General features: G+C 45.2%; 1 protein-coding gene across 1 annotated transcript; it reads right to left on the reverse strand.

Moving 5' to 3' along the window:
- Positions 1–8,861: 8,861 nt before the first annotated feature.
- LOC116966053 (zinc finger protein 653-like) lies at positions 8,862–25,595 on the reverse strand. Its single transcript, XM_033012201.1, has 3 exons — positions 25,268–25,595; positions 17,286–17,385; positions 8,862–9,185 (listed from the first exon to the last, which is right to left on the reverse strand). Exons 1-3 carry the CDS (start codon positions 25,443–25,445, stop codon positions 9,008–9,010), a joined length of 456 nt encoding a protein of 151 aa, XP_032868092.1. The 5' UTR covers positions 25,446–25,595; the 3' UTR covers positions 8,862–9,007.

The raw sequence follows: 25,595 nt of genomic DNA on the forward strand, positions 1-25,595 counted from the left end.
CTGACAATGGAGGAGGCTCAGGACAGCAAGGTCATTGTGGGAATGGAAAGAGAATTAAAGTGTTTGGCAACCGGGAGATCAGGTAGGCCCAGGCAGACGAGGGAAGGTTTTCAGCGAAACAATCGCCCTGGCTAACTTTGGTCTCACCGATTGTATAATGGTCTACATCTTTAACCATGGATACAGTATATGAGGTTGGAGGAGGTGCAAGTGAACCTCCGGCCAACCCTGATAGGACTGTCTGGGTCCCTGTACAGAGTCGAGGGAGAAGGTACAGGGACAGGCGAGTTCAGGTTCCTGTCAGATCAGCCATCATCTTATCAAATGGCGGTCAGCTTGAAGTGGTGAGTCATTGAGTCAATCACACAACATAGAAACAGCCCTTTGACCCACAAAATCCATGCAACCTTTTGACCTATCTGCACATCCCACTTTCCAGCACTTATCTGTATAATTATGTCAGTCTAAACCTGCCTATTAAGTATTAGTGTACTGCAAATGTCTCTTATACAGTGATTGTATCTGATTCCACCATTTCTCTGGCAGCACATTCCAGATATCACCACTCTCTGTGTAAAAAAAAAAGTTCCCTCAAATCACATTAAAACTCCTTGGTCTCACCTTAACATATGCTTTGTTGTGTTTGATACTGCAACATAGGATAATATTCCACCATCTACCCTATCCACCCCTCCTATCATTATACACTCTTCTATCAGCTCTCAGTCTACCTCACTCCAAGCCCATGTACCAATCTGTCCCAAAACGAAATTCCCTCAATCTAGGCAACATCCTGGAGAATATCTTCTGCACACTCTCCAGTGCAATCATATCCTTCCGCTAGCATGGCTAGCAGAGCTGCACACAATGCTCCAAGTATGGTCTTATCATCATTTTATAGTTGCAAACATAACATTTCAACATCTCTGTTCTACGCTCTCACTTAGAAGCAAAATGTCATCTGCCCTCCACCCTCCCCACCCCCCCGCCAAGACTACACCAATCAAACTTCCTTTCGATCCACATCACCACCACCCATTGTCTTTCGTATCGTACCACTGATATTCGCAAATACCAGCAATGCAGCATAACTGCAACCACATCGTCTCACAAATGGGGTTTTTTCCAATGAAAGCTAGCACACAGAGTTACAGTATATGGCCTTTAATGTCCTTGCCTTGTTGCCCTCCAGTCCAGAACATGATGCAGACACCTGAAAGCCAGATAATTTGTTATGCCTTTATTAAAAATATTTTTCTTCGGAAAGTTGAATCAAAGACAGTGACAGGGAGCTACAGATACCAAATATTACTGCATCAAATTCTGGAGACATAAGGCACTGGGGATGCTGTCATCTCTGGTCATAAGGGATAGGAGTAGAATTGGGCCATTCGCCCCATCAAATTGACTCTGCCATTCAATCATGGCTGATCTATCTCTCCCCCTCCTAACCCCATTCTCCTGCCTCCTCCCCCTCGAGCCAAAAACAAAATGCCAAATTAACTCAGCAGGCCCAGCAGCATCTATGGAGTGAAATGGACAGATTGTTTGGGTCAAGAACGTGCTCGGACTGATGGGAGTGGAGGGGAGAATGCTGGCAGAGTTGGGACGCGTGGCCAAGAACTGGCGTGTATTGTAACATCTCCACCTCGAGCCTTTCTAACTATCTTCACCCATCTGCCAATCACTCCCTCCACACTAGTACATTTACACTTAGAGACACGATGAACTACAGAAGTTGGAATCTTGAAATAAAAAAAACTGGTCAGGCAGCAGCATCCCTGGGGGAGTTGATAGATGATTTCGGGTCGGCTCCGTTCTACATTCTGATGATGGGTCCTGACCCGAAAAAGTGTCTATCCATGTCCTCCCCAGATGCTGCTTGTTACTCTAGCACTTTGTTTTACTCCACGTATCACTTATAATTCTTGCCCACCCATTCTCTTCACCTCTTAACCAGCTTTCTCCCTATACTCAATCAGTCTCAGGGACCCAAGCCTAAAATGACTGTCATTTTCCTACACAGGCTTGCTGAGTTCGTCCGCCCAGATTCTCACTGTAGAGAGAGTTCACAACTGCCAATGAAATCAGGCTCACACCTTCTAAAGAGAACCAGTGCTGAGGATCAATTGTCCTGTCAGTCAGTGGCCTCAGCAACAGAAGGGTATATCTGGGAAAACAGGTACAGAAGAAATGTTAACGGCGGCTAACAATCGAGTACTGATTACTAGGTGCACAGCAAGAAGTCGCCAAACTTTCATTAGCCTCTCCCAAACAATGACCTGGACTACCTGCAGGAACAATGTCGACAGGTGTATGGGAACATTACCACCCGCAGGTACCCTCCATACTGCCACATTCCGAGCTGGTAATGGCACCAGTCTTTCGTCACTCCCTCCCCAAGTACCTGCCCCTGCAATCACAGGAGATGCAACACCTGTCCCGATACCTCCTCCCTAGACTCCATCCAGGTCCTTTAAGCATGCAGGTACAGCAGGCAGTGAAGAAAGCTAATGGCATGTTAGCCTTCATTGTGAGAGGATTTAAGTTTAGGAGCAATGTCCTACAGCAGTTGTACAGGGCCTTGGTGAGACCGCACCTGGAGTATTGTGTGCAATTTTGGTCTCCTAATTTGAGGGAGGACATTCTTGCTATTGAGGGCGTGCAGCATAGGTTGAATTCCCGTGGATGGCGGGACTGACATATGATGAAAGAATGGGTCGATTTAGCTTGTATTCACTGGAATTTAGAAGGATGAGAGGATATCATACAATTCTTAAAGGATTCGACAGCTAGATGCAGGAAAAAATGTTCCTGATGTTGGGGGAGTCCAGAACCAGGGATCACAGTTTAAGAATAAGGCCATTTACGACTGAGATGAGGAAAAACCTCTTCACCCAGAGAGTTGTGAATCTGTGGATTCTCTGCCACAGAAGGCATTGGGAGCCAATTAACTGGATGTTTCCAAGAGAGAGTTAGATTTAGCTCTTAGGGCTAAAGGAATAAAGGGATATGGGAAAAGAGCAGGAATAAGGTACTGTTTTAGATGATCAGCCACGATTATATTGAATGGCTATGCTGGCTCAAAGATCCGAATGGCCTACTCCTGCACCTATGTGCCATGTTTCTTTTAGGTGAGGCAGATGTTCACTTGCATCTCCTCCCTGTGTCCTCATCTACTGTATCCGTTGTTCAAGGTGTGGGTTCTATATATCGGCGAGACCAAGTGCAGACTAGGCGATCGTTTCGCTTAACACTTTCGCTCAGTCGGCCTCAGCCTATGTGATGTCCCAGTTGCTAAACAGTTTTAACTCCCCTTCCCAATCCCTTCCCCACACTGACCTTTCTGTCCTGGCCCTTCTCCATGGTCAGAGTGAGACCAAATACAAATTGGAGGAAGAGCACCTCATACTTCGCTTGGCAGCTTACAACCCAGTGGTATGATTGTTGATCTCTCTAACTTCAAGTAACCCTTGTATCCCCTCTCCATCCCTCCTTCACCCTATTTGTTGTACTAGTTTTACTGTTGCATTGTCGAATCTGTTTGTATAACTCATTATCACATATCTCACACCCAACAACGACTCTTGTGGCCTCTACCTTTCCTTCATTACCGTTGCTTTTTGCTTATCATTTATCCTATTTACCGTCTATATGTCTTTCCCTTTCCCCTGGCTTCAGTCTAAATAACGGTCTCAACCCGAAACGTCAGCTATTCCTTTTCCTCCAGAGATGGTGCCTCACCTGCTGCGTTACTCTAGCTTTTCGTGACTGTTTTCGGTTTAAATCATCATTTGCCGTTCCTCCTTGCACACCAGTCTTTCATCATGGTTGAGTCTAAATCCTGGAACTCCATTCCTAATAGCACTGTGGAAGCACCTTCACCAAAAGGACTGCAGCAGCTCAAGATGGTAGCTTAATCCTACCTTGTCGTGTGCAAGCAGAGATGGGAAATAAATGCTGATCTTTGCAGATGTATAGAGGTCCTGAAGTTAAACCAACATCCATTCCAGCCATTAATGTCTTTAAAATTTCTTTTTCGCAGTGTTTAGTTTTACAAATGGCTCTTATGAATGCTCACTGCAGAATGCATGTGGAATTCATTGCCACAGAAGGCTGCGAAGGTCGAGTCAATGGTTAGGGCAGAGATAGATAGATTCTTGATTCGTACAGGTGTCAGAGGTTATGGGGAGAAGGCAGGAGAATGGGGTTAGGGGGAGAGATAGATCGGCCATGATTGAATGACTGAATAGACTTGATGGGCTGAATGGCCTAATTCTTACCATTTATGAACTGCAATTACTAATCTTTGAAGACATCGTCGAACAGCCCCAGTGAATCAGTACCTTAAAATGTTTTCCTCATCTCAGTCCTAAAAGATTTCCCCCTTATCCTTAAACTGTGACCCCTTGTCCTGGAGTTAGGTAATAGGAGAAAGGATAAATGAATTTCAAATTAGAAAAGTATTCTCCTAAAACGGCCGTGCGGAGTTGGGAGAGATGCTGGGAAGGGAAGGATATAGGGAGTAGCCGGGGGAGGAGTGGGATGGGTCGGGAAGGAGAATTGTGTGGGAAAGGGAAATGACCCATACACCAGAGTTGAGGAATTTTCCCACTGTCTGGTTCCATACTCATGGCTCCACTACACTTACCATTCCCTGCCTTGGTTGATGAATGAGCAAGATACGGGGTGCTGGAATGGCTCGGTTGGTTGGGCAGCATCTCTGGAGACAAAGGGTGGGTGACGTTTCAGGTCGGGACCCACCTCAAGACTGATTACTAATGTGAACCAATTCTGGAAATTGGAACAGCTACAGTGCATTCAGAAAGTATTCAGGCCCTTCACTTTTTCCCACACTTGATACATTACATTATTTTCAATGATTAAATAAAAACAAAAATAACATCAATCTACACACAAGTAAAAACAGGTGTTTAGAAATGTTTGCAAAGTAATTAAAAAGAAATAGCTGAAATATCACATTTACATAAGTATTCATCCTGTTTCCATTGATTATCCTTGAGGTGTTTCTACAATTTGATTGGAGTCCACCAGTGGTAAATTAAGTTGATTGGACATGATTTGGAAAGGCACTCACCTGTCTATATAAGAAGTTGGCAGTGCATGTCAGAGCAAAAACCAAGTCTGAAGACAAAGGAATTGTCCTTAGATTTCAGAGACAAAGATTGTGCTGAGGACACAGATCTGGGGAAGGTTATAAAAACAATTTATGCAGCATTGCAGGTCCCGGAGAGCACAGTGGCCTCCGTCATTCTTAAATGGAAGAACTTTGGAACCACCAGGACTCTTCGTAGAGCTGGCTGCCTGGCCCAACCGAGCAATTGGGGGAAGAGGCCTTGGTCAGGGAGGTGACCAAGGAACCCAAAGGTGACTTTGACAGAGCTCCAGATATTCTCTGTGGACTTGGGAGAGCCTTCCAGAAGGACAACTATATCTGCAGCACTTCACCAATCAGGCCTTTATGGTAGAGTGGCCAGATTGGAGCCACTCCTCAGTAAAAGGTACATGGCAGCCCGCTTGGAGTTTGCCAAATGGCACCTGAAGGACCCTCAGACCATGAGAAACAAGATTCTCTGCACTGATGAAATCAAGATTGAACTCTTTGGCCTGAATACCAAGCCTGGAGGAAAACCAGGCACCGCTCATCACCTGGCCAATACCATACCTACGGTGAAGCCTGGTGGTGGCAGCATCATGCTGTGGGGATGTTTTCAGTGGCAGGAACTGGGGAGAGTAGTCAGGATCGAGGGAAAGATGAACGGAGCAAAATACAGAGAGATCCTTGATGAGAACCTGCTCCAGAACGTTCTGGACCTTCCAACAGGACAACGACCCACAGCACACAGCCAAGACAACGCAGGAGTGGCTTCGTGACAAGTCTGTGAAGGTCCCAGCCAGAGCCCGGACACGAACCCGATCGAACATCTCTGAGGGCCTGAAATAGCTGTGCATTGATGCTCCCATCCAACTGGACAGAGCTTGAGAGGATCTGCAGAGAAGAATGGGAGAAATTACCCAAATACAGGTGTGCCAAGCTTGTAGCATCATACCCAAGAAGACATGAGGCTGTAATCGCTGCCAAAGGTGCCTCAACAAAGTACTGAGTAAAGGGTCTGAATATTGATGTAAATGTGATATTTCCGTTATTTCTATTTAATTACTTTGCAAAATTTTCTAAACATGTGTTTTTGTTTTTTTTATTATGGGATATTGTGTGTAGATTGATGATTTAAAAAAAAGGAGTTGAATCCATTTTAAAATAAGGCTGTAACGTAACAAAATATGGAAAACGTGAAGGTGTCTGAATACTTTCTAAATGCACTGTATCACAAGAAATCTAGGACCTGGGAAGTCTAGCATTGTCCTGGAGTTATGGGGAGAAGGATAAATGGGAGGCCATTTAAAAACTGGATGAGAAGAAACTTATTCACCCAGAGAGTTGTGAATGTGCAATTCTCTGCCACAGAAGGCAGTAGAGGCCAATTCACTGGATTAATTTAAAATAGAGCTCTAGGGACTAGCTGAATCGAGGGACATGGGGAGAGGCAGGCACGGGTTAATGATTGTGAATGATCAGCATGATCACAATAAAGGCCAAATGGCCTCCTCCTGCATCTATTTTCTGTTGACGATGGGCTGAATGGCCTAATTCTGCTTCTATCGCATAAACTTATGAAAGTAACTTTACATGTGGAAAAATATTCCAAGGGACCTCAGAATTGAGACCACTCACGGCCATCTTTGCAGGACAAGAGGACAGCTTGAACATCCATCATCCACCTAGTTGCAGATATCGTATAAAGAGGAAACAGATCATGGGGTTAGGACAAATAGCTCGGAAAGACCACAGCTCCTGCCTGATTCAACTGCCATCATATCAATGTCACATATTACCCTTTATAGATGGCCCACAGACTGAGATTTGGGTTCAGCTTGCAACACCATGCAAATATCAATGATGCAAAAATAACAGTAAAAATATACAATAAAATAATTTGACATTTACTAACGTAAAACATCATAGAATAAAAACTCTCAATGTACATTAAAACAGTCATCGTACTGGTTAAGCTTGTAAACCGTCCTTTTGGTGATGATGCCAACTTAACATTAGCAAGACCTCAAAGGCGTACAGAAAATGCTCATGCACCAGCACTGTGTGACGGGAGGATAGGGAGAAGTGTCGTACTTTAGATGTATCAGATAATGCACAATTAGCTGGGGTCATAGACTGTCGAAAAAGGCCCTTCGGCCCAACTAGCCCACACCAACCAACATGTCCCATCTACACTCGTGGTCCTTTGAAAAGTGCCATAACTCCTGCTCCACAAGCAGATCCTGCCGAGAACCACTAATCTCAGGCTCCTTGTTCATTCGCCAAGGTTTTGCTTTTGCCCTTTTGCAAGAACCAAAACTTTTGTTGCAAACTGCTGCACAGTGAACTCAGAACACCATGCACAGCTTGCCTGGCTGTCTAGTCCACACTAAAGACCAGAACTATGAAGACCAGAACTATCTAAGTAACAGACTTCATCTGGAAATTGCCAATGTTTAAACATTTAACTTAATGTGCAGTTCAAGCTCCTTCATTCAGGAGTCTCACTATCGTTGTATATTGAAGGATTTTGTTAATTCATGAAACCTTTTGCTGGTTACTGTGAAGACCAGCAACAGACCACACAAATGTTTTCTCCTCCTTCTACAAATATTTTCCATTTTCTTGGTACCAGCTCATAATGATGAACCAGTCTGCTGCCAGTCCATACCCGTTTTGACTCATTCTTTGTCAGTTCAATCAATATTCACATGGGAGAGGAAGCTTGTTCCTGCACACACCATTCGCTCGCAAACATCCAGTGAGAGTATTATCTGGATCAAGAACCAAAGCAGGTTTTGCCTTGTTTTATCTGGAAAACCTGATGCAAAGTGCATCTCATGGCCAATCTGCATTGAGAACAGTTAAAGCAGCAAAGTGAAAGACTTTGCTTACATTCACTGAATGGATTATTTTGCAGACCAAAACCTACAAGTGCCTGGGTCTGGCTTGAACTTGTGAAGTTGTAAACTCTATCCAGGATTCTGCACCCTATTTCAGCATTTCATGATTTCACATGTACCAACACAGTACTTTGGTAATAATCACCATTTACATAATAACACATTCAATTTGTTATTTAGTTTAGATTTGTTTCGAGATACAGCTTGGAAACAGGACCTTTGACTCACTGAGTACACATTGTCCAAAAATCACCCAGACACCTGTTCGAGTAGCATGAACCAAGTTGGATTCCATTTTCTATAATGTGTAGATCATTGCAAAGACACTATCCGGCACACTACAACTGATCCAAATGCCTGACCTACCATCCCCATCATGGTTCATGTATGAGCAACTGCAGTGTGGACTAGAACAGGAGAACAACAGTTGTCCACAAAAACTACATGTGGCCTAGAGAGTGCAAATGAAAGAATCATTGAATTATTTTACCTCCAACTTTTTCCAGTTCTGATGAAAACAGCCTTGGCATGAAACAATTCCCTTAACATGTGCTCTATATGTTTGCCTTAATGTGTGATTATCCACGTGCTCCATTACACTCAGTCATAGGCTATTGTGATTTTAAACATGCTTCTTTGCTCACCTGCCGGCTGAGACCAATGTTAAAGCCAGGCATGTTGCAGATTTGATTAAACAAGAAGTCTCTTCAAGTGGTCAGAAGAGTTGCTGTACAGAGTGGCCTCCACTCAGGCACCAGCCATTGCATTGTCCCGGGATTCAAGTAAAACTCATTGCATTTCCCCCCAAACTCCCCCGCACCACAAACCCCACTCAACCCGCAACAATTTGAAAATATTTAATATAGAGAAGCTGAAAATATAGAATTTTATGTTTGAATAAACAGTGCTTGCACAAATGTTACGCCTTGTCGCGGAGGATTCGTGCATATGCCTCTTGCTACAACAGTACAAGGCCAGCAATGTCAAGTCACATGGTCTGACACTCAGGGTGACTTTTTAACTTGTGAAATTTGACACTGTCCATTTTCTCAAACTTCTTGCCACAGTATTCACAGGTGAAGTTGTACTGTATCTCCGTGTCGTGTTTCTTCATGTGCCAGTTTAGTGAAGCTCTCTGTCGACACTGATATCCACAGATTTCACACCTGCAAACAAAAAGGGGAAAAGCCCAATAAATATTTAAAGACAGCGGTAGAGTTGCTGCATTACAGCACCAGAGGCCCGGATTCCATCCTGACTATGGGTGCTCTCTGTCCGGAGTTTGTACGTTCTCCCAGTGTCTTGCGTGGATTTTCTCTGGGTGCTTCAGTTTCCTCCCACGTTCAAGTTTGTAAATTAATTGACTTGATATAATTGTCCCTAGTGTGCGTAGGATAATGTAAGGATCGCTGGTCAGCGCGGGACTTGGTGGACCGAAGGGCCTGGTTCCACACTGGATCTCTAAACGAATTAACCTCATTCATGCTTGGCATTGTTCAAATTCTGATCTTTAATTCAGTACAGGCTCATCAGTAATAGTAAGATTAAACGAGAACTTACCAGTTTGAAGTTTGATCTTTATTTTATGAGGAGTTATGATGAGGGATTACGTGAAGAAGGCTGTTCAGCCGCACGTGCGTCAATCTTCAAAGCAGAAGTGTGAAATCACAGATAATAATAGTGACTGAAGTATGATAGTAAGATGAAAGAAGACTAGAACTACCAGATGACCTTAATGAGGGCTGGGAGCGGAGGGCACGTAATCCCTCATCGTAACTCCTCATAAAATACAGATCAAACTTCAAACTGGTAAGTTCTCGTTTAATCTTACTATTTTACTTCGGAGTCACGTGAGTGACTACGTGAAGATTTCAAAGCTCTGTGATTTCATGCCGTGAGAAAACAAGTCTACACAACCACAACTGCCTCATTGACAAATGAGGGAAAACATTCATAATGCATACAGTCATGACATAGATTTAAACATGCTGATGCTGTTATATAAGCAATAACAATAATCACATCTCTCATCCGGATGGAACCTATAAAAGAACATAAAATAAATTGAGAAATACCCCTGGTCTGGCAACGGGTTATTATAACATGTTTGAAATTTTTGTTCGTTTGACCACGCTACAGCCGTTAGGATGTGGTCCCGCGGAACGTAATTAACCCTTGCTGCGGTTGTTATAGCAGCCCTGGTGGAGTGAGAACCTGGATCAGTATCTATTGCATAACTCAACTCAGTTTTAACACCTGGCAAGATCTGAGCAGATAGGTTCTTATAACGTCTTTTGTAACTAACAATCATAGTTAGCTCAGAGTCTCAAATGCTCTTGGTGACCTTGACGTATTGTTGTAAATGTGTGTCCCCACATCACAAAAGGTCCCTGTGTATGTCTTGAACTACCTTGAGAGCTGACACACCTACTGCTCTGCTTAAATTAATTATAGCATAAAATCTTATGCATATATTCGCAGATATACCATCCTCTCCTGTCACAATAATGTAACGAGTGACCTGTTGCGCTAACCAGCACCAGGAGGATAACTACCTAATGAGGTCCGATCAAAGCTAAGAATGTAGCTAAGAACCCCCTATTGAAATAGTGTTAACACAATGTCAATCTCCCATACTGCATTGTACTTGTCCTGGGAACCTAGTGTAACAGATATCCTTTACTAACTCGATATCCGAGGTGAACCCAACAACTTGGACCTTGTTTGTTGCAGCAAGTCTGATGGAAAGCACCTTGGCACAGTTAATGATCCTATAACTCAATATTGTCAAAGACCATTTAAATGAACTACAATAGCTCAGGATCTGTACCATTTTAAATGTAACATGAGCATTAAACAAACGCTTCCCATCTGAAACAGCAAAGTACCGCTTTTTGGTACCATTCCAGCACTGTGAATACATACAAAAATAGGCGTGACAACCCAAGCTGTAAGCAGTCTATTGAGAATCTGTAAAACATATATTAATTTTATCATGCAACAGCTGATCTCTCAAGCCACAGGCTGAACCAGCAAGTTACGTTTAGAATAACCATATAATGTTGCATTATTATTATTCCCGACAAATCGGGGATCAAACTGCATAGGCCAATTCCACAGCTGGAACCTAAAGCTACTCTTGATGACTATTTCAAGACCCGACTCATAAAGCAAATTGGAGGAAGACATAAAAGACCATTCCTCATGCTTGTAGCGAGAATGTATCTTTCGCCACTGTTATGCCACACATTTTTGCAATCTTTAATTAGCATGAAAACTATATATCTATATTCGGTGTTGCATTAAATCAGAATTTCATAAATACTGCGTGGTCCAACACCCATTCTGTGTTGTCATTGATCTGTACTTAATGATACTCCAGTGGCAAATTAGATTATGTGCCTTTTACAGGATCTTTCCCCTGATTGCACCCTCGTGCTTATCATATGCCACATCTAAGTGTATCAACATGAAGTTGAGCATGCACCTATGCATATTCACTCAATCACTCTTTAACCCATAAATGCACTTCGGGTCTATAGATAGTTGATACCAATACTGAAGAGTTAATAACTCATTGCAAATCTCCTGCACCTCCAACTAGAGATGACATTTGCATGTTCCCACCTTAAGCCATAGCCTCTTTTTTGCAATATAATGACATATTATTGATCAACTACTGGAGCAATGCTGAATACTGTTTGTCCATCATAGTGGCTTATTAGCTTCAGCTGGCAATAGCAAGTTGTATTATCAATGACCTTCATGACCCTTATTGTTTGTCATTAAGCATGCTGTCAGTTCTCCCACTTGCACAGCTGCATCACCTCTATTACATTGCCAGTTAGTCTAATGAATAGGAACTCCTTTATAACCACAAGGCTGTTCCAGGTTTCTATTGATTCCAATCTGTTGCCCAGGGCGGAGTCACAGGCCAACTATCCATTTGATAACAACCTAATTTACTGGATAGGAAATAACAATTCCTCAATTAGCTTGAGACTGAGTGGATTTTAGCCAAATACAGCATCAAAATATAATCCAGACAATACATCACAAGTATTTTAGTCCTTTGCATGATTTATTGTTATCATACTGTTTAACGCCTCATCATAACAATGCCTTCAAATATCTCTGATGATCTTTGCACATGGAAAACCCTATGAAATCAGTTTGATCACCCTTCTTTCATAATGAACAGGCCACATCTGCCATCATTTCGAGTCTGCCCTGACGGCAACTCTGGCCCGGTTACGATAATTCTCATATGTCCCAAGACAACTCTTGACATAATTCTGACCTTGCCTTGAAAGACAATTCCCCATATCTCCGAGCCTGTCTCGAAGGCAACCTGGCTAAAATACTGGACCTGGCTCAACACTCTTCTGGCCAAATTCTAATCTTCTTGCAATACTAGTATCGTCCAGTTACCTGGTTAAAATGCCTCTGAGTAGATGACAATGTCTCAGTTATTTGTGTATTGCACAACCAATTGTAAATCTTACCAACTTGTTCGTGGTCACTTAGTTGTAGAGTAACTCTGGTCAGCTTATGCTGCTACCAGCTTCAGTGAACCGCTTCCTGCCGATGAAGCCGTGGGGTGCGTTTTCCCCCTAAACTATGAATTCTTACTCGTTGTTGGCCTAATTGGTCCAACAGTTTATGCTTCGTCCTTCAGGTTTTGCCTGTGGAATAGGTCTTACCTGAATAGAAGATTCGTCAGGTGGCTCTAACGTCCCCTGATAGTGGTGTTCTCTGCATTGTGTTGGGATGGCAACCTTGCTGCCATGAATCGTACCTCCGACATGTGCCCTTCATCCCTCGATGTATGCTCCACGCTATACCCTCAGCCTCGGTATCAGATTTACACTGACCCGGCATGTTCTCCTCTTCCATGAGGGAGACATTAAGCAGCCCTACTACAAGGCGCTGCTGGCATGGCCTCTCCAACAGGCCCACCCTTCAGGGTCAGAAAATGCCCCGGTAAGCTCACCTCCTCCATGAGGGAGACATCATGCAGCCCTTCTACAGGTGCTGTTGCCATACATTTAAGCAGCCCTATACAAGGTGCTGCTGACACGGCCTAGAGCAATAGGCCGGCACTGTTACAAGGCGCTGCTGACAAGAGCTCTCCCATCTGCCCAACACTGCCATATCTCCTGATGTTAGGATGTATCTATCTTGAGCCTCCTCTCAATAAGGCTCCATCCTGGCAATTCCACATTATTAATTTTTTCCCCTGGAAGGAACCCTCCCGGCACCAGGACTGACCACTTGGGTCGATTTACCCCATATCTTGGGGACCTCTGCGGTCTGGGCATCGCATAGCTGGTGGATTTCCCCTCCCCCGGGAATCCCAGCACCCTTATATATTACCGGAGGGAAAACCCCTACCGGCACCAGGACTGACTGTTGCGGTCCGTTTAACCCCTTTCCTGGGGACCCCTGCGGTCTGAAACCCGCATAATTACTGGATTCCCCTACCCGGAAACCACAGCCTCTATATGTGTATCGGGGAAAAACCTCCCGACACCCGGCATATATATTTATATCCCGACTCCCGGTCTACTGGAGGTCCCCTCCATGGGAACCCCAGGGTTAACATTCATATCGGAGGGAAAAGCCCTCCATATTGTCGGAGGGAAAACCCCTCCCGACTCCTGGTCTACTGGAGGTCACCTCCCCGGGAAACCCCAGTATTTATATTCATATCGGGGGGAAGCCCTCCCGGCCTACTGGAAGTCCCCTTCCTCGGGACACCCCCGCATAAATTTTATTGTCGGAGGGGAAACGCCCTCCCGGCACCCGGCCTGCTGGAGGTCCCCTCCCTGGGAACCCCAGCATCTATGTGCCTATCGGAGTGAAACCTCGCGGCACCTGGAGCGCCTGGAAGCCACTGACCCCCGTCAGCAACGTCTTCCACGACACCAGACAACCCAGCTACCCGCTCTTGGCGGCAAGAACCGGGGTTTCCCCACAGCCCGTAGCTGGTTCCCTCGTTGGGCCTCGCGAATCCTCCGGCGGAAAGCCTCTGGAACAAGAGGTTCCTGCAGGGAATAAAACAGGTAAGAAACAAGCTTACCTTGAGTTTAAAACTTACCGCGTTGGAGGAGCTCCTGCTCCCCAAGCGGCCGCCTACACCAATGTGTCTGACGTAATGATGCACGGGCGGCTGAACGGCCTTCTTCACGTAGTCACTCACGTGACTCCGAAGTAAAATTTTCAGTGGAAAAGCTTACTTAGTTCAACACAACCAAGTTACCATTCATGAATATTGATTTCTCAACCCTTGTATTCACCCTCATGCCGTCCCTCCCCCACACTAGTCCCCTTACTAATTTCAACGTTTGTATTCCTTCACCTCATCCCCAGCCAACAGTGGACCATTGTGAGCTCCATCTTTCCTGAGTCTTCGATGCAGGCTCTGCTTTGTTCTGTACCTTCCCATACCTCAGGTGTTCTGCTCCCTGACTCTCAGTCTGATAAAGGATCTCCACCTGAAACGTCACCTATTCCTATTCCTCAGAGATGCTGCCTGACCTGCTGAGCTTCTCCAGCGTTTTGTGTCTATCTCTCTTCCCTTGCAGAGCAACCAGTTATCTCAAAATGACTCACTAGAGTGGGAAGAAATTAAACCTCAGATCACTTTTTTGATATCCCTAATGTTAGACCTAATATATATTAACAGGTGTTTTTCAAAAAGAGTTCCAATAATTACCTATTTTGTTCTGTGTGGATGTTTCCATATTTTACTCCCGTAAGGACTGGCTCTAATTTTTAGATCATGTACCTCCATCCCTCCTCCCCTATTCTGGATCCCCCAAGCAGTGGAAATGTTTTCTCCCTCCGCACCAAAACCTCAATCAAATCAGACCACCCAACTTCCCTGAAATCCAAAGATAGACACAAAAAGCTGGAGTAACTCAGTGGGTCAGGCAGCATCTCTGGAAAAAAGGTATAGGTGACATTTCAGGTTGAGTCCCTTCTTCAGACCTATGCTCCTGTCCCACTTAGGAAACCTGAACGGAAACCTCTGGAGACTTTGTGCCCCACCCAAGGTTTCCGTGCGGTTCCCGGAGGTTTTTGTCAGTCTCCCTACCTGCTCCCACTACCTGCAACCTCCGGCAACCACCTGCAACCTCCGGGAACCGCACGGAAACCTTGGGTGGGGCGCAAAGTCTGCAGAGGTTTCCGTTCAGGTTTCCTAAGTGGGACAGGGGCATAAGAGTCAGGAGAGAGGGAAATGTGAGATAAAGAACATACATAGAACAAATGAATGAAAGATCAGCAAAAAGCAACTATGATCAAGGAAAGGTTGAGCCCACAATGGTACATTGTTGGCTGCGGGGAAGGTAACAATGAGCTATACAAACATTGAAACTCAACAGGACGATAGTGAAACTAGTACCACACTAGGAACAGAAGATACAGGAGATGAGATTGGAAGAGGTGCAAATGAACTTCTGCCTCACCTGCAAGGACTGTTGGGGTCCCTGGACGGAGTGAAGGAGGATAAATATGGACAGGTGTTGCATGTGCGGTTGCAGGGGATGGTACCTGGGGAGGTGTTGGTTTTGGGCGGGAGGGGGTGAGTCTGCAACCGCAGGAGATGTAACATCTGTCCCTAATCCTTTTCTCTATAGATGCTGCTTGACCCACTGAGTTACTCCAGCTTTTTATGTTTATCTTTGATGTAAACCAGCAACTGTGGTTCCTTCCTACACATTTTCCCTGAAATCCAATCCTAGTTCCTGCAAACCGGAAGAGGACAAGATGAGAGTTTTATTAATCTATCTACACATAACTAAATCTCTCATCTTGTCCTCTTCTGGTTTGCGGTGTTTTTACATCTGTGCAAAAACAGTACCCGATAGCGCTACGATTGTACGCCATCTTACCCGCCATTCTCCTGTGCTGCAAGTACACCAGGTTTTGTTCCGATTGGTGGAATATTACAAAAGTTATGACGGTTTAAAAATCGTAAAAACCACGTATGCGCAGATTGGTCTCCTCTTCTGTCAGCAGATTGTTTTTATCTACTGTCATTCGCCGTGATGGCGACGCCCCTTCCGGCACTCGCTGTCAATCACTGGCGGCGAGGAGAATAAAGCTGAAGGAGCGGAGTGAGCAGAGTGCGGAGAGCGAGTGATGGCTGCGACAGCATCGAGCACGATGATGAACTGGGAACTGTTAAGTGTGGCTGGAGCCAGGGCCGGGAGCTGATGAGTGAGGCCGGAGTCGGGAGCCATTGAGTGAGGCCGGAGCCAGGGCCGGGAGCCGTCCCCGTCCAAGGCTGCAGGATGCTCCCCACCAGAAGCCGGTGAGGAGCGGCAGCGACAGGCCACGGCAGCGGCAGGGGTAGGCAGCGTTAGGGGTAGGCAGGGCAGGGGTAGGCCACGGCAGCGGTAGGCCACGGCAGAGCTTCTCCCCCCACCGGCCGTCGACAGGCCCCGCCTGAAGCCGTCCCTGTCCCCAGCTGCAGGGCACGGCAGCGGCTGGGGAAGGCAGTGGTAGGCCATGGCAGCTCTCCCCATCAGCCCCTGACAAGACCCGCCTGAAGCCGTACCCCTCCCCCGGCTGCAGGACGCTCCCCCCACCGGCCCCCAGACAGCCCCGGCCTGTAGCCATCCCCCTCCCCTGGCTGCAGAACACAACAAGAGACGCAACAAGAAAGGACTGAATAAATCTCATCTTTAACGTTTAAATTGTTGTTATATTTTAAGAGTTATTCACATTTTAAGCTTTGCCGCGCCTGCCAGCTGCGCCTGCGCAGTAAGACCTGCGTGTTCTACGTCACAATGGGAACCCTATGGGCGGGAATGACTGCGCCGCAGGAGAACCGCTGAGAGTGGATGGGGGAGGGGGATGGAGTGAGTGCGTGAGGGGGGAAGGGCAAGGGGCAAAGTGGGGGGGTGGGGAGGGGAGATCAGGGGCGTCACAACGGGAACCCGTCAGCCGCGCCTGCGCAGTTGGGGGCTATGCGTGAGTGGTGGAATATTGCGTTGGAGGACCAGGCCTCCCGCATGACAATGGGACCCAATGGGTCCCACTTAGTCTAGTATATAGATAGATGGGCCAAACACAGGCAGCTGGGACTAGTGTTGATGGGGCAAATTGGACTGAACTCTATGCTCTAACTCTTTCCATGCTGTAACTCTATGATTATAAGTGATGCGTTACGGGCAAATAAAGGGCACATGAATAATCTACAAGCACTTGAGTCGTCTGCTTTCCCAAAGTGAAAATAATTTGAACAATAAACTTACTGGAGCGGTGTTTCCCCAGTGTGTGTCCTTCGATGGACTTCAAGATGATTCTTCCTTTTGAATGATTTCCCACAAGTTTCACAAATAAAATCTCGCACTCCTAGATGAAAGGAAATTATGGAACTAGAATTAGAGATTTTCCATTCATTGAATGGAACATTTCATAGAACCAGCAAGAGGTTAAAAGCCAACACATCAGATGCTTTCTTTTGCAACCCAGGACCTAACTACAGCCTCACAACATCCAACTAAAAATCAAAAAATGCCAAAAAAACACAAATCAGTTCTGATGAAGGGGCTTTGACCCGAAAGGCCAACTGTCTGTTTTTCCCCAGATGCTGACGAGCATGTGAAGTAATGGCAGCATTTTCCAATTTTATTTCAGATTTTCAACATCTGCGGTTGTTTTATTTGCTGCAGCATATCTACTGTGCTATATCTTGCTGGACCAGTCTCATTGCCTCATGCCCTCACTCAGCAGATTCAGATGTGCAGTATCCACTCTGCAACCTGAGCAGCAGTAAGACCTTGTCTTTAAAAGATCTTGGCAGAGCTTTGACAGCAACCAAAGCCCATCCCTCTGATTTGCCATCGATGAGAGTTTTAAGGTGTTACTTTTAGACTTTAAAGATATTGCGTGGAAACAACCCCTTCGGTCACCGAGTCCGCGCCGACCACATTAATTCACATTAGACAGGAAATTGTGTTGGGTAGACTGATGGGACTGAAGGCTGATAAATCCCCAGGGCCTGGTGGTCTGCATCCCAGGGTACTTAAGGAAGTGGCTCAAGAAATTGTAGACGCATTGGTGATTCCAATGTTCTATTGATTCAGGATCAGTTCCTGTGGATTGGAGAGTAGCTAATCTTATCCCACTTTTTAAGAAAGGCAGGAGAGAGAAAACAGGAAATTATAGACCAGTTAGCCTGACATCGGTGGTGCGGAAGATGCTGGAGTCAATTGTAAAAGATGAAATAGCGGCACATCTGGATAGCAGTAGCAGGATCGGTCCGAGTCAGCATGGATTTACGAAGGGGAAATCATGCTTGATTAATCTTCGGGAATTTTTTGAGGATGTAACCAGGAAAATGGATAAGGGAGAGCCAGTGGATGTTGTGTACCTGGACTTTCAGGTACACACTACATTTGATAAGGTCCCACATTGGAGATTAGTGGGCAAAATTAGAGCACATGGTATTGGGGGTAGGGTGCTGACATGGATAGAAAATTGGTTGGCAGACAGGAAACAAAGTGTAGGGATTAACGGGTCCCTTTCAGAATGGCAGGCAGTGACTAGTGGGGTACCGCAAGGCTCGGTGCTGGGACCACTGCTATTTACAATATACATTAATGATTTAGATGAAGGGATTAAAAGTAATATTAGCAAAGTTGAAGATGACACTTAGCTGGGTGGCAGTGCAAACTGTGAAGAGGATGCGATGAGGATGCAGGGTGACTTGGACAGGTTGAGTGAGTGGGCAGATGCATGGCAGATGCAGTTTAATGTGGATAAATGTGAGGTTATCCACTTTGGTGGCAAAAACATCCAGGCAGATTATTATCCAAATGGAGTCAAGTTGGGAAAAGGGGAAGTACAACGGGATCTTGGGGTCCTTGTTCATCAGTCAATGAAACTAAGCATGCAGCTACAGCAGGCAGTAAGGAAAACAAATGGCATGTTGGCCTTCATAACAAGAGGAGTTGAGTATAGGAGCAAAGAGGTCCTTCTGCAGTTGTACAGGGCCTTAGTGAGACCACACCTGGAGTATTGTGTGCAGTTTTGCTCTCCCAATTTGAGGAAGGACATTCTTGCTATTGAGGGAGTGCAGCGTAGGTTCACCAGCTTAATTCCCGGGATGGCGGGACTGTCATATGTTGATAGAATGGAGCGGCTGGGCTTGTATACTCTGGAATTTAGAAGGATAAGAGGGGATCTTATTGAAACATATAAGATTATTAAGGGTTTGGACATGCTAGAGGGGGAGTCCAGAACCAGGGGCCACAGTTTAAGAATAAGGGGTAAGCCATTTATAACGGAGATGAGGAAAAACATTTTCACACAGAGAGTTGTGAGTCTGTGGAATTCTCTGCCTCAGAGGGTGGTGGAGGCAGGTTCTCTGGATGCTTTCAAGAATGCTAGACAGAGCTTTTAAAGATAGCGGTGTCAAGGGATATGGGGAGAAGGCAGGAACGGGGTACTGATTGTGGATGATCAGTTATGATCACATTGTATGGCGGTGCTGGCTAGAGGGGCTGAATGGCCTACTCCTGCACCTATTGTCTATTGACCAGCAATCACCCTGTACATAACTGACGCTATCCTTTATATTAGGGATAATTTACAATTTTACCAAATCCAATTAACCTACGAACAAGCACGTCTTTGGAGTATATGTGGAAACCAGAGCACCCAGAGAAAACCCACGTGGTCACAGGGAGAACGTGTAAACTCCACAGACAAGACACCTGTGCCGCCCACCAATATACACCTCTCCATACATCATTTCATAGTTTTTAAATATCTCTGACATTTAACAACAGCAACTGAAGTAAACAAGTAATGCTTTGAATTATCCATAAAATAGCCAAAAATACCAAAGCACATAATTAAAAATATTAATCAATTTTTTTTACAAAATCGAACCCAACTACACTTTATTTTAATTCCCAGCCCGAGAAATCTTTTGAAATTTAGGGGCCATGAATGCTCCCCAGGATATATGGTGGGGTGGTTCAGCAAGTTATACTTTTACCACTCGACTCCCACAATTGTCAGGTTAGACATTATAAAGCATACGTTATGTTAGGACTGTCGACCCTCAGACTTGCTTCCTGTTAGATCGGTAAGCAGCTCTATTTAAAACTGACATCTGCCAGTAAAATCTGAGCCACATCAATTTGCAATTCATAGCATGCTACGAAATATGTGTTAACTTATCTCCCACTGTTATCAGACCACTGAATGGACCTTTCGTAAGAATGCAATTCCCATCTCCCAATCTACCTCGTTGCAGATCTTGCACTTTATCTAGACGTTATCTGCAGCTGTAACAATATAATCTGCACGATTTCTCGTCACGAAGCACCAGTTGCTGTACTTGTCTATGGTTTGATTGTACTCATGTACGGTATGACTTATCTGGATAGCATACTTTAGACTACAGAGATACAGCCTGGAAACAGGCCCCTCGGCCCACTGTTACCGCGCCGACCAGTGATCACCTCGTACACTAGCACTATCCAACACATTAGGGACAATTTACAATTTTAGAGAAGCCAATTAGCCTACAAACTTATACGTCTTTGGAGTGTGGGAGGAAACCGGAGCACCCGGGAGAACTGCACACCTGTACATAGTACTAACACGATCATCAAGTATGCAGATGATACAACGGTGATTGGCCTCATCAGCAACAACGATGAGTCGGCCTATAGGGAGGAGGTCCAGCTCCTAGCAGCATGGTGCGCTGACAACAACCTGGCCCTTAACTCCAAGAAGACCAAGGAGCTCATTGTAGACTTCAGGAAGCTAGGGGCGGCACGCACACCCCCATCCACATCAACGGGATGGAGATGGTACGTGTTTCCAGCTTCAGGTTCCTGGGGGTCAACATCTCCGATGACCTCTCTTGGATCCACAATACCTCAACTCTGGTCAAGAAGGCTCACCAGCGTCTCTTCTTCCTGAGGAGACTGAAGAAGGTCCATCTGTCTCCTCAGATTCTGGTGAACTTCTACCGCTGCACCATCGAGAGCATCCTTACCAACTGTATCACAGTATGGTATGGCAACTGCTCTGTCTCCGACCGGAAAGCACTGCAGAGGGTGGTGAAAATTGCCCAACGCATCACCGGTTCCTCGCTCCCCTCCATTGAGTCTGTCCAAAGCAAGCGTTGTCTGCGAAGGGCGCTCAGCATCGCCAAGGACTGCTCTCACCCCAACCATGGACTGTTTACCCTCCTACCATCCGGGAGGTGCTACAGGTCTCTCCGTTGCTGGACCAGCAGGTCCAGCAACAGCTTCTTCCCTGCGGCTGTCACTCTACTCAACAATGTACCTCGGTGACTGCCAATCACCCCCACCCCCCCGGACACTCCTCCCACAGGAAAAACACTATGACTGTATGCATGTAAATAGATTTATTTATTGAAATCATATTCTATGTTGCTCTTCCAGGGAGATGCTAACTGCATTTCGTTGTCTCTGTACTGTACACTGACAATGACAATTAAAGTTGAATCTGAATCTGAATCTGAATCTGATTTAGGATTATATTGCTGTAAACTTTGCTGCAGTTTGGCTGAGGTGCACAGACATCACAGAAAGGATTGGAGTTGAAGACATCACCACAATTAAGTGAGGCTTATTTATATAAAATGATTAAATGGGGCATGAATTGTTAGGTGTATCCAAGAGGGTTTCCTAAAAGAGTATGTGGACAGTCCAACTCGTAGACGGACCATACTGGACCTGGTATTCGGAAATGAGCTTGGCCGGGTGACTGATGTTTCGGTGGAAGAGCCATTTGGGAAAAGTGATCACAGTTCCATAGGCTTTAAAAGAGACAAAATGCTGGAGTAACTCAGTGGGTCAGGTAGCACCCCTAGAGAACATGGATAGGTGATATTTCGAGTCAAGAGTGTGTTGTTGTCATTTGTCCCAGATAGAACCATTAAATTCTTCTGCAGCGATTATGGTGGAGTGGGAACCTGGAAGAGAGGAGGGGCAGAACATAGAATGGCAAGTGGATACAGGTAAGGGGGGGGGAGGGGGGGGGTTGATAGGCAACGTGGTTGGACAAAGGCCAGAGATGACAAGACAAAAGGTCTGAGATTATGATAGAAGTGTGAATTTTGAAGCCAGAGGAAGGAATAAAGGTGGAAGGAAAGGAGGGGAGAAATGAGGGTGCACCCAGGGAAGGGTGTTTGTGGGAAGGGGGGTGGTGTAAGAAGGGGGAGGGGGGGGGAAGAAGGGGGTGCGGGGGAGGGTTTGAAATTAGTTGCCAAAAATTGGAGAATTCAATTGGGTTGTAAGCTACCCAAATGGAATATGAGATGCTGTTCTTCCAGTTTGTGTATGGCCTCACTCTGGCATTAGACGAGGCCCAAGACAGAAAGATCAGAGGAGTTAAAATGATCAGCAACTGGGAGATCCAATGGTCGCTGAGTCTACTGATATTATTCTGTCCTGGGTCTCTTCCGTCGCCAGCATGAGGCCACACGTAAACTGGAGGAACAGCACTTCATTTTCCACTTGGATAGTTTCTGTATGGAAAGAATGAGGGGTTTAATTACGATAAATTGTGTCAGTAAGTATCATTTGAACAGAAAAGTGCCCAATGCTATCCTTCGAAGTAAAATATTCAAGCCAAAAATGTATGCTTTCTGTCCTCGGATACCACTTACTAATCACTCAACAGTTAAGAGTCAGAGTGCCACACAGACTTGTTCCTAGATTTATTCTGAAATCCACCTCAACCGTTGCTTGAAAAAAGCAAGTGAGCCGGTGAGAAATACAGGGGCAGACAGTTGTCTGAGCTTATCACGGTTTTAACCCTTCGGCTGAATGCTTGCCAAGAAAACTCAGCAGTTATAATCTTTTCGCGTCACAGTTTAGCAGTATTTTGTATGCTCAAGAGGTGACAACTAAACAAAGGTTAAAGCCCTGTCCCACGGTACGAGTTCATTCCAAGAGCTCTCCCGAGTTTGCCCTGATTCGAACTCAGAGATTTACGGTAATGGCCACTCGTCGGTACTCGGGGCTCTCGTGGACATTTTTCAACATGTTGAAAAATCTTCACGAGTCTTCCCGTGCTTACCTGCCGTTAGCGAGTCTTCCCGAGTACCTGCCGTTAGCATTACATAGAAACATAGAAATTAGGTGCAGGAGTAGGCCATTCGGCCCTTCGAGCCTGCACCGCCATTCAATATGATCATGGCTAATCATCCAACTCAGTATCCTGTACCTGCCTTCTCTCCATACCCCCTGATCCCTTTAGCCACAAGGGCCACATCTAACTCGCTCTTAAATATAGCCAATGAACTGGCCTCAACTACCTTCTGTGGCAGAGAATTCCAGAGATTCACCGCTCTCTGTGTGAAAAATGTTTTTCTCATCTCGGCCCTAAAAGATTTCCCCCTTATCGTTAAACTGTAACCCCTTGTTCTGGAGCCGCTAAGAGACGTCCCCGAGCTCCGACGTACCCACTACTTACCAGGAGCTTTCTTTTTTTTAAACTCGGGAGAGTTCTTGGAATGGACTCGTACCGTGGGACAGGGCTTTAAATATCCCACAAAACTAGAACATTTCCTTCCAATAATGGTGTAGTGCACAAATCACCTTAATCTTTGTACTCCACAGTTTATAAATAGAATAGAATAGAATAGTTTCTTTATTGTCATTGTAACATGAACCATGTACACCGAAATTGTAAAATGTCAGCCAGTCAGTGCACCATTCAAACATTTCTAAAAGCTAACGATACATACAAGGTAAAATATTTAAAAAAAGATAAACAACAACAATAAATATGAAAATAGCACGCATAAACACCCAGCCCTACATCCTTCTGTCGATTTCACAGTCTCTTAGTATGTATCGCCCCTGCGTTCCTTGGCGGCTACATTTAGTGCCTTTATAGCAGTGGGGTAAAAACTGTTTTTAAGTCTGTTTGTCCTTGTCCTTGTAGATCTGTACCGTCTGCCTGATGGTAACAGTTCAAACAGGGAGTGTCCGGGGTGGGAAATGTCCTTTATAATACTCTGGGATTTTTTGATGCAGCGGGAACTGTGTAAGTCCTCCAAGGTAAGGAGAGGGCAGCCGACAATCCTCTGGGCGTTGTCAATGGCCCTCTGGAGCGCTTTCCTCTGAGCCGCTGTGCAGCTGGTGTACCATACGCATACACAGTATGTTAGGATGCTCTCAATGGAGCACCGATAAAAGGACAGCAGCAGTCTCTGAGTGATGTTATTCTTCCTGAGCACCCTCAGGAAGTGCAGTCTCTGCTGGACCTTTTTCAGCAGCGCAGAGGTGTTCACGCTCCACGTCAGGTCCTCCTCAATATGGATTCCCAGGAAATTGAATGCCTCTCAATCCCACAATCATACATGGTTGAAAAATCGCAGCCACTTAATTAATTAAACAAACGGATCATGTTACCACCTGAACCTCCCCAATGAAGATAACTTCAGCCCTGTAGGCCTGTACTTACGGGACTAATTCCCTCCACCAGAAAGGATACCTTTTTATGGTCACAGCCATTTCGTCAGGCAGCTGAGAAATTTCCTCAGCAAATTTTCTAAGGAAATAAGAAATTAATCTAGATACGCACTTGTGCTGAACTAGTTTGGACTGTGTCATTAATAAGTCAACACCTATTTAAAGATATCAACACCAGTAAAATGCACAAGGAACTAATTCACCTACCTGGATGAAAAGATGCACAGATTCAAAATGGCATGATGTGCAATAAGCACATAGAATACATCTCTTTACCAATTAGAAGAGCCCGCAGCTGGTGACCAGAGATCACAAAACCTTCGATAGACACAAAATGCTGGAATAACTCAGCGGGATACGCAGCAGCACTGGATAGAAGGAATGGGTGACGTTTCGGGTCGAGACCCTTCTTCAGACAGTCTTGTCACCACTCTGATCACCAGCTGCAATTTGTGTCGATCTTCGGTTTTAACCAGCATGTCCAGTTCCTTCCAACACATCACTAAACCTTCCACATTCCTGATTTGCAATATTCAAAAGAAGCTTAAAGCATTCATTTTCATAGTTTCCACCTCTCTAACAAAAGACCATATAACCATATAACAATTACAGCATGGAAACAGGCCATCTCGGCCCTACAAGTCCGTGCCGAACAATTTTTTTCCCTTAGTCCCACCTGCCTGCAATATAACCATAAAATCTCTGCATTAAAAACGACGGCAGAAATGCCTACACATGGCAGTAGAATTTAGTCTGATACCTACCTGAGTGAATGATCATGTGTCTCCGCAGGTGATTTGATAAATAAAACCTCTTCCCACAACCTGGGTGCGAGCAGACTTTCGTTTTCCCCTTTCTGTGCACCAGGTTGACGTGATTCTGGACAGAGATAAAAGTTTTTGTACATGAAATGAGGGAAGAGTTTTGTTTTTGCACTAACATTTGCTAGATTGTGACAATACAGTTCTTTACATTCCCGTGGCAGTAGTGAACACAAATCCCTTTTACCTATTTGTTGAAATGAACCAATGACAGGGGACACTTGCAAGCAAATGTGCAATGTTATCAATTAAACAGTGGCGGCACAGTGGA

This window comes from Amblyraja radiata, chromosome 35 (genome assembly GCF_010909765.2).
Source record: "Amblyraja radiata isolate CabotCenter1 chromosome 35, sAmbRad1.1.pri, whole genome shotgun sequence".
In the NCBI taxonomy this organism is placed as follows: domain Eukaryota; kingdom Metazoa; phylum Chordata; class Chondrichthyes; order Rajiformes; family Rajidae; genus Amblyraja; species Amblyraja radiata.